At 57.0% G+C, this 8768-nt stretch overlaps 2 protein-coding genes across 8 annotated transcripts in view; one reads left to right on the top strand and one right to left on the bottom strand.

Annotated features, from left to right (window-relative positions):
• The first annotated feature begins 1 nt into the window (after nucleotide 1).
• LOC104139166 (zinc finger protein ZFP2-like) lies at nucleotides 2-4061 on the top strand. 7 transcript variants are annotated; one of them, XM_009667197.2, is made up of 3 exons: nucleotides 2-224; nucleotides 496-610; nucleotides 897-4059. In XM_009667197.2, exons 2-3 carry the CDS (start codon nucleotides 532-534, stop codon nucleotides 2198-2200), a joined length of 1383 nt encoding a protein of 460 aa, XP_009665492.2. In that variant the 5' UTR covers nucleotides 2-224; nucleotides 496-531; the 3' UTR covers nucleotides 2201-4059. The 7 variants fall into 7 exon arrangements, with proteins under 7 accessions (XP_009665492.2, XP_009665496.2, XP_009665493.2 ...); XM_009667196.2 differs by having other exon boundaries at nucleotides 34-262; nucleotides 900-4061; XM_009667195.2 differs by having other exon boundaries at nucleotides 34-262; nucleotides 897-4060.
• Nucleotides 4062-4699: 638 nt separating this feature from the next.
• The window catches only part of LOC104139172 (zinc finger protein 850), a 70016-nt gene continuing 65947 nt past the window's right edge, over nucleotides 4700-8768 (bottom strand). The window contains exon 7 of the mRNA XM_068923983.1: nucleotides 4700-6642. Within this exon, the coding sequence (XP_068780084.1) occupies nucleotides 5233-6642 (1410 nt within the window). The 3' untranslated portion in view covers nucleotides 4700-5232. The remainder of the gene's footprint in view (nucleotides 6643-8768) is intronic.

The raw sequence follows: 8768 nt of genomic DNA, 5'->3' as shown, positions 1-8768 counted from the left end.
CCCCAGCTCCTTCCTGTGCCTCCGCACAGCAACCCGGGCTGCAACAGGGCCAGGCAGGCTCTCGCCGCCTGCAAGCGGCCTTTTCCGTGCCAGGGATGGGCTGGGACCCAGGCATCCGGCACGCAGGAAGGGGCGGGAGCAGCACAGAGTCGCCATGCCTGGTGCAGGGGCCGAGCTGAGCCAGGCTGAGCATCACACCACAGCCCAGCCCAGCAGGACCACAGGTAGCGCCGGAGCCCCACGGTCGCACCGGGCAGAGCAGGTGAACCACGGTCCCCGGGACTGCTCCAGACCAGCAGCCCAGGGGAGGAGAAAAGAGCCACTCTGGAGGCCACAGGGTTTATGGGAGGGGGAAGAGAGCCTCATCAGAGCCAAGAGGGTCACGGAAAATAATCCCCTGGGGAAGAGTGAGCGTGGTTTGCTGCCTACAATGTGGCCCAAGTGCCCTGGGCCAGAGTGCTGACAGTGGGTGTGTGCTTGTGCCTGTCCCAACAGCATTTTCTAGCATCCACGTCAGCCTCAGCTGCCTGGATGGAAGAAGGGAGAGAGCTGGTGGCCTCTGGTCCCCCAGGGAGAGGGGAGACTGGCATCCCCGGGCACATCTGCAAAGGTGAGCACTCACAGCACAGGAGAGGCACCACCAGGCAATTCTTCATTTTCACTCCACACATGCAAGGACTGTACCTGGGGTGGCTTAACCCGTGTCAGTCGTCCTTTGCAAATTGTGCTCACTGGAATTTGACCTCGAGGCCCTCCACATTCATCCACTGCCCCGTGACTCCTCACTGGTCTCTGGAAACAATTGCAAAAGTATCAGTTACCCCTTCCCTGTCCCACCTCTCGGGCTTCCTTTTTCCTTGCACAGTTAGTGTAGCTCAATTCTCTGTCTAACCCAGCAGGAAAAAGGGTGGAAGAGGAGGGTGAAGAGGACCACATGGAGCAGGAAGACCCTGATGAAGTAAAAGCAGATGAAAAAGCAATAAAATCCAAAGGAAGTAATGCTGGGAATGCTCTGGCAAGAGAGGCTGGTGAGAGCAAGCAGGGGCTGGAAGGACCTGAGCCAGGGAAAACAGCAGATGAAATCACCCATCATGAGGGGGTTCAGCAGCAATTTGCAGAAGAAAGTCTCTATGAATGTTCCCACTGTAAGAAATGCTTCCAGGACAGATCTGAGCTCATTTGCCATCAAAGGCTGCACAGAGGAGAAAAGACTTTCAAATGCCAAGAGTGCAGAAAGGAGTTTGGAAAAAGCTCAGACCTTACGTCACATCAGAAAAGCCACATGGTGGAAAAGCCCTACCAGTGCTCAACGTGTGAAAAGTTCTTCAAGGACAGGTCAACTCTCATCAGACACGAGAGAGTACACACAGGAGAGAAACCTTATAAATGTCTCGACTGTGGGAAAAGGTTCACCCGGAGCTCGGACATTATCGTACACCAGAGAATTCACACGGGTGAGAAACCCTTTGAGTGCTCTGAGTGTGGGAAGAGGTTCAGCCAGAGATCAAACCTTTTTACCCATCAGATCGTGCACACGGGGGAGAAACCCTTTAAGTGCCATGAATGTGGGAAAACCTTTGCACGGAGGTCAGAACTTACCATCCATCAGAGAACCCACACAGAGGAGAAGCCTTACCAGTGCTCCCAGTGTGAGAAATCCTTCAGGGGGAGGTACGGACTCTTCAGGCACGAGAGGTTGCACACAGGGGAGAAACCGTACGAGTGCCCCGAGTGCGGGAAAAGCTTCGGGCAGAGCGGAGACCTCATCACACATCAACGATTCCACACGGGCGAGAAGCCCTACCAGTGCTCCGAGTGCGGGAAGTTCTTCTGCAACAAATCCAGCCTTGTGAAACATCAGAAGTGGCATTCAGGGGAGAAGCCGTACAAGTGCCACGAGTGCGGGAAAAGCTTTGGGCAGAGCTCAGACCTCATCGCCCACCAGCGAACCCACACGGGCGAGAAGCCCTACCTGTGCCCCGAGTGTGGGAAAAGGTTCACCAGGAAATCCAGCCTCCTAGTCCATCAGCGGGGGCACAGGGGAAGGAGAACTTCCAAATGCTCAAAATGTGGGAAAACCACGGAGCAAAACTCTAGCATTGGTGCTCCTGGGAGCATAGCGAGGGAAAACACCTCCTCCCTGTGCTCCGCATGTGCAAAGCCCCTCAAGGAGGAATCAAACCTCCTGGATCAGAGATGACATGGAGGAGGAAAACCTTACAAGTGCCTGGAACATGAGAAATGGCTTGGCCAGCACTCAGACCTCCCTCGATACCAAGATACCCATACAAGACAAAAAGAACATAGGCCAATTTTTCCAAGTGTGGAATATTTTTCCATGTGAGATTTACCTTTTTGTATATCAGAGACTACTCAGGGGAAGAAAAGATTGAAATGTTGCAATATGGGCTAGCCAGAATAACAGAAAAGGCTAACTTTTCACATTATCACGTAGTTTGATAGTCTCCACCTTGCTCCTGCAGCAGCCTCATCCAAACTGCTTGCTCCCTAGATAAGGGCCCTTCTATTATCTTTTTTCTTGGACTGTCTTACTGTTATATCTTTTAAGGCACTCTGTGCTGAGACATCGCTCCCTGCTCTTGCCCCAGCTCCAACATAAAATAGGAATCAAGTATCCCCCACGCCCCTCCCATGAATTAAACTGAAATTTAAAAACAGATTGTTTGTCCCTAAGGAGATTTTATTTTCCCATTCAATATTTGCACGTATCTGAAAACATAAGGCAATTGTATGTCATCAGAGGGTTATCATAAGGGAAAATGCATGCAAGCATTTTCCAAGGCAAGAAAAGGTTGCAGATGTTCTTAAAGGCAGAGAGAAAGGAAGCAGCTTGGAGAAGCATCAGCTCTACCACTCCATCTCCACTCTGCTCCCCTGCTCCCGTGGGTATCAGCCAGAAGGGTCTCCAGAGCCCCTGGGAGGTTGGGATCCAGCTGTGCAGGGCTGGGGGCAAGCCGGGAAGCAGGTCAGCAGGGTCCACAGCCAGGCATGGGCTGAGCAGCAGAGCAGTGCTCCTCCAGCAGAGCCAGTAAAAGAGCTAAACCCCCAGGGCTGAGCTTAAACAGAGCCAGGGGCTACAGGCGGGGTGTGGGGGGAGGACCCAGGTGAAGCTGCTCAGGGCAGTTAAGGCCTACTAGCACCTCCTGAGCAGCACTGATGGCCCCGTGGCCACCCTTCTGCAGCTGGTGATGGTGGGAAGGTGGTGGCAGCTCTCGGGGGGCCGGTGTCATCTCTGGGTGCTCCTCTGCACTCCCCGACCCACCGGTGCCCACGGCAGAACATAGCACAACTTGGCCTTGTGGTTGGGTGCTGCTCTCCAGTGACTGAGGGCTCCCTTCAAAGACGGGCAGATGCATGTTCATGGCCACCACAGCAGCCCTCGAGCCCAATTTCCCTGCCTCAGGTTCCCTCAGAGGCCACGCAAGGTGGCCAGTGGCCACCCATGTCCCCCTGCCACACGTGGGCCTGCAGCCGGCAAAGGAACAACCTGGAGCTGCTCCCCCAAGGCTGCGAGGCTGCTGGATCTCACCCTAGGCCCAACATTTCCGGCACGGGAGTGAACTGTTCAGGTCTTTAGCTGCCTGTGTTTGCTACCCTAGACCATAAAGCTATGTTTAACTTGCAGATTTTGTGAGAGAAGGGGGCTCTGGGAAGCCTAGGCGGGATGCAATATCCTAACAAGGATCTCCCTGTCCCCTGGGCACCAGCCCACATGGCAATGTGACCAGCTCGAGCAGCAGCAGGTCGCCCAGCCCACAGCGAGAGCGGGGGGGGGGACCTCGGGGACGCCGGCACTGCCATGCCACGATGGCAGGACCCTCACCAGGGAGGACCGCCCCAGGAACGGCGTCGCTCCGAGGCCACACGGTCCCCAAGCTGTGTGCAGAGGGCCAAAGGGACAACCGGGATGCCATGGTCAGGGTGGGAGGCAGCGGGAGCAGAAGGAAAAAGCGCTGCCCAGCCTTCAAGCCGGGCATCTGGGCTCTGCAACATGATTAACCCTCCCACAGGGCTCCACACAGGAGCAGCAAGCCTGGGCTGGGACCCAGGCGTCCGGGGACTGGCACCCGAGCAGGTGCAGCACAAGTACTTGCATGCACCAAATCCAAAGGTTTCATGCCTCAACTGCTTCAGTGTGTGTGTTGGGGGGGGGGGGGGGGGGTGCCACCAGGTCCCAGTTAGCCCCAGATCTGCCCAGTTCTGCGGCTGACTCCGGGTCGATGTGGAAGGGACGTGCCCTGTTTTCGTGGCGCGTGCAATGCCACGCTGAGCAAGGAGCGCGCTGAAGTGTGGTGGACGAGGGGTGACAGTCACAGAAACGCCAAAGAAACCCTGGTGGGAAAGCGTGATTTCCCTGTAAAGGGCTTTCCTCCAGAGTGCAGTGCTGGCAGAGACAAGGACCAACCGCAAGATAATTGCCGGACGCTGCAATCACTGCTTCGGACTGAGGCCTTAATAGTCACGGGGGCTTCACTGAGATCTCACTGTTTTCTCTTAGGTTATAACTAGGTGATTCCTGTCTCCTCTTGTGAAGAGCTTCATGACACATGCTGATAATTTTTCCCCCTTGACTTACTACAACAGTCACTTCCTCCTGCCGTGCAGGAAGCGGATAACCCAGCAGCAATCCCGGATTTCATGGACAGCTATAGCATAAAAATTCAAGATAAACATAAAATTCCTTAGGAACAGAGGGCCTTTTTTTATTGAGGTTGAATACATATGGGGGAGGGAAGGATGTGCAAGGGAAGATGGATTTCTACAGTATCTTGGGGTACTGATGGATGCCCTGGGCAGATGCCCCAGCCTGGAGAATATCAAAGGATTTAAGGAAGGGTTTTAAAGGCAGATGAGGGGATGACAGACAGCCTCAACCCCAGGAAGCAGATGATTTCACTGGGGCGAGAGGGAGGCGAATCATGGACCAACACAGAGCACATCAAGCCCTTTGAGCAATCTCAACAGTAAGAGGAAATAATTAGCAAAAAAATTATATTATGTGCTCCGATCAGCCTACTTTAGGTCATTTGCATGTCTGTTCTTTTCTACCTTTGCAGTCTGCAGTCCTGAAGGATTTCACCCGATCTCACCGAAGCTGAAGAACTTTACCTAGGAGAAGCACTAATTTTTCTCTCTCTCACGTACGATTTCACATCTCTATCCAAAACTCTTTCCTCTTGCTGGGCACTTGTAAAGCTTTTCTGCCCTGTGTTATCTCTGATGTTCAATGGTGTTTGACCCCTCCTTGAAACGCTTTGTGCATTCAGGGCACTGAGGAGCGTTCTCTCCCGTCGGCACGCTCTGCTTTACAGCGAGAGTCGAGCTCAGCTGGAAGCTTTTCCCACACTTCTGGCATTTGCAGAGTCTGTCCCCTCTGTGCACTCTCTGATGCACAATGAGGTTCGATCTCCTGCTGAAACTCTTCCCGCATACAGGGCACGGGTAGGGCTTCTCGCCCGTGTGGGTTCTCTGATGTGCAATGAGGTCTGAGCTCTGCCCAAAGCTCTTCTCGCACTCGTGGCACTTGTACGGCTTCTCACCTGCGTGCAGCCGCTGATGTCGAACAAGGCTGGATCTGTTACTGAAGAATTTCCGACACTCGGAGCACTGGTAGGGCTTCTCTCCAGTGTGGAAGCGCTGGTGTGCAATGAGGTCCCCGCTCTGCCCAAAGCTTTTCCCGCACTCAGTGCATTCGTAGGGTTTAATGCCCGTGTGCAACCTCTCGTGCCTGAACAGCGTCGATCTCCCCCTGAAGAACTTCTCGCACTCGGAGCAATGGTAGGGCTTTTCTCCCGTGTGCGTTCGCTGGTGGACGATGAGCTCTGAACTCTGCCCGAATCGTTTCCCACACTCTTCACACTTATACGGCTTCTCTCCCGTGTGCATCCTCTGATGCCGGAAAAGATTTGACCTGTGGCTGAAGCTTTTCCCACACTCGGAGCACTGGAAGGGTTTCTCCCCGGTGTGCGTTCTCTGATGTACGATAATGTCTGAGCTCCGGGTGAACCTCTTCCCACATTCGTGGCATTTATAAGGTTTCTCTCCCGTGTGCACTGTCTCGTGCCTAATGAGGGTTGACCTGTCTTTGAAGCACTTTTCACACGTTGAGCACTGGTAGAGCTTTTCCTCCACGTGGATCCTCTGGTGTAGATTGAGGTCTGAGCTCTGGCCAAACTCCTCTCCGCATTCGTAGCACTTGTAACGTCTCTCTCCCATGTGTCGTCTCTGATGCTGAAGGAACTTTGATTTTTCCCGGAAGCATTTCCCACACTCGGGACACTGGTAGATTTGTTCTCCTACGTGTACTTTCTCATGGATAAGAAGTCTTGATTTGTGAATGAAGCTTTTCCCGCACTGCTGGCATTTAAAAGGCTTTTCTCCTATGTGGATTCTCTTATGCCGGATGAGCAGTGACCTGTCTTGGAAGCACTTGTGACACTTGGAGCACTCATAGAGTTTTTCGCCCGTGTGAGTTTTCTGGTGTACGATCAGATTGGAGCTCTGTCTAAAGCACTTTCCGCATTCGTGACATTTGTAGGGTTTCTCTCCCGTGTGGATTCGCTGATGAACAATCAGGTTCGAGCTCTGGCCAAAACTTCTCCCGCACTCGTTGCATACGTACTTCTTCTCCCTGGCGGGGGTTCTGCCCTGGGCTTTGGACTCCTTGAGGACCTTTACGTTTCCTCCACACGGGATGACTTGATCCACTTCCTTCTCTGCATCGTTTCCTCCCGGTCTCCGCTCACTCTCGCACGCTACTTCCTGCTGAGCACTCTCCAAAACGGTCCCTTCCCGTTTCACTGCTACCACGCCGTGCCCTTCCCCTCGTTCAGCACCTTCCCGCTTCAGGTCCGGCTCTTCCCTCGCCCTTCTCGTCACACATCCTGCCGGGTTACAGACAAGAGAACTGTCTTATTTCTGGAAGGGGAACAACGTCACGGGGTGTGTGTTGGGGGCGGGGGTGGTAAATAAAAACACGCAGAGCAACGAATGGAGCTGCATCACGTCCTCGCTCTCGACACAAAGCGCGCCAGGGAGGACCAACCTGGGGAGCCCGGGGAGCTGAGGTGGCGTTTCTCTAGGCCTGGGCTCCTTACCCGCCAGGGGGTCTCCCGGGGTTTCGCCTTCTCGCATCCCCCGGGGATCGGGCTCCGAGGGCTCTTCAGTCCGCTCCATCCTGCTCCGCGAGGGCTGAACCCCTGCTCCAAGGGCTGAAATCAGCAGAGATCGCTGTGAGCGGTGCCCGGGGGGCGCAGCGGGACCCCTCGGAGGACCGAGCCAAGGTCGGGGGCTGCTCATCCCCCCCCCCCCCCCCAGCGCTGCTGGCCCGGCCGGAGCGAGGCGCAGTGGGGCAGAGCCGCCCCGCAGCCCCCCCGCTGCTGCCGCCCCCGGGCTCCCCGCTACCGCCCCCGGTGCTGCCCCCCAGCCCCGCTAACCCTCACGGTACCTGCGGCCACGGTGACAGCCGGGCAGCGCCGGCCTCGGCTCGGTTCGGCAAAGCCCGGCCCGACTCGGCTCAGCTCGGCTCAGGCAAAGCCCGGCTCAGCCCGCACCAGGCGCGGCCGCTGGGCGCTGCTCCCGCCCCTTCCTGCGCACCGGCCCGGCTCGGCCGCCTGGGTCCCAGCCCCGGACGCCTGGGTCCCAGCCCCGGCACCCGGCTCGGCTGCAGCCCGGCTCGCAGCGCCGAGCACAGGAAGGAGCCGCAGGGAGCTCGGCCCTCCAGGGCCCTCGGGGGCTGCGGGGCTTCCCCCCCCACCCCCCTCCCCGGGGTGGGGGGGGGGGGGGCAGAAACCCTGTCCGGAGCGCGGGGCCTGGGATGCACCGCTGAGCAGCGGCTGGGCTGGAAGGGTTTTACCCCCCCCCCACCCCCGCTGCTTCTTCCCCTCGTTACCGGTGCAAAGAGAAGCTGGGGGGGCTGCGAGGCGGTGGCAGGAGCAGGCCGAGCCGGGGAAGGGGGCGACGGGACGGAGCGCCAAGCGGGGAGCAGCCCCAGCCGGAGCAGGCGTGAGATCACACCTCGGTGGGAGCAGGCTGAACAAGAGGCGCTCGTGGGTGCGGAGTCACGGCGGGTGGCGGGAGGCAGCGCCGGGACACGGCCGGAGCAGAGCTGGGGGCGGAAGCCGGAGAGGGGCGAAAGCTTTTGCCAGCAGCCTCTGGCACTGCCACTGCTGGGAGAAGTCCCTCCTTCCCTCTCGCGGGGCTGAACGAGCCATTTGCTCGGGATGGCCTGTGCAGCGGGACTCGCCGGCCCCCGCTGTGGCTCCGGGCCCCGGGAGGGTCACCCTGCAAATTCCTCTGAGTGGCTGTGGGGGAAGAGGGGGAATCTCCCACGCTCTGATTTATTTCTTCGCCTCTGCGCTGCGTGCTCCACCTGCAGCGCCTTTACCTTGGGCCGAGGGCTGCCCCGGTCAGGTTCTCCAGGACGTGCCTGCAGGGTCTCCCTTCTTTCCTCAGGCCTTTCCATTTGGGCAGGAGCCCACAGGGAGGAGAGCTGCAATTGCCAGATACACCTGGTGAAGTTAGGTGGGGCTCAGGGCTCTTTCATCCTCTGCCAACCTAGGTGCTGCACCCCTACAGTTCATCCCAAGCTCAGCACTACACCCATGAGCTCCCAGCCCTCCCTGTATCTCCTATCACAGATCCAAGGGCGATACCCCAGACAGCTTGGGTCATAGGCTCTGGCTCTACTGCATAGCCGGGGCTGGTGTTCATCTCACCTAGCTTCTGATATCTACGTGACAGGGGAC

Source organism: Struthio camelus, chromosome 36 (genome assembly GCF_040807025.1).
Source record: "Struthio camelus isolate bStrCam1 chromosome 36, bStrCam1.hap1, whole genome shotgun sequence".
Classification (NCBI taxonomy): Eukaryota; Metazoa; Chordata; class Aves; order Struthioniformes; family Struthionidae; genus Struthio; species Struthio camelus.
The sequence above is the reverse complement of the archived record's forward strand: the minus strand, read 5'-3'. Positions and strand labels throughout refer to the sequence as shown.

Coding starts and splice junctions, on each gene's coding strand:
- LOC104139166 (XM_009667195.2), top strand. CDS start 155: ATGCCTGGTGCAGGGGCCGAGCTGAGCCAGGCTGAGCATCACACCACA. Junction 263..495: donor GGTCGCACCGGGCAGAGCAG/GTGAACCACGGT, acceptor CTGTCCCAACAG/CATTTTCTAGCATCCACGTC. Junction 611..896: donor CCCCGGGCACATCTGCAAAG/GTGAGCACTCAC, acceptor TGTCTAACCCAG/CAGGAAAAAGGGTGGAAGAG.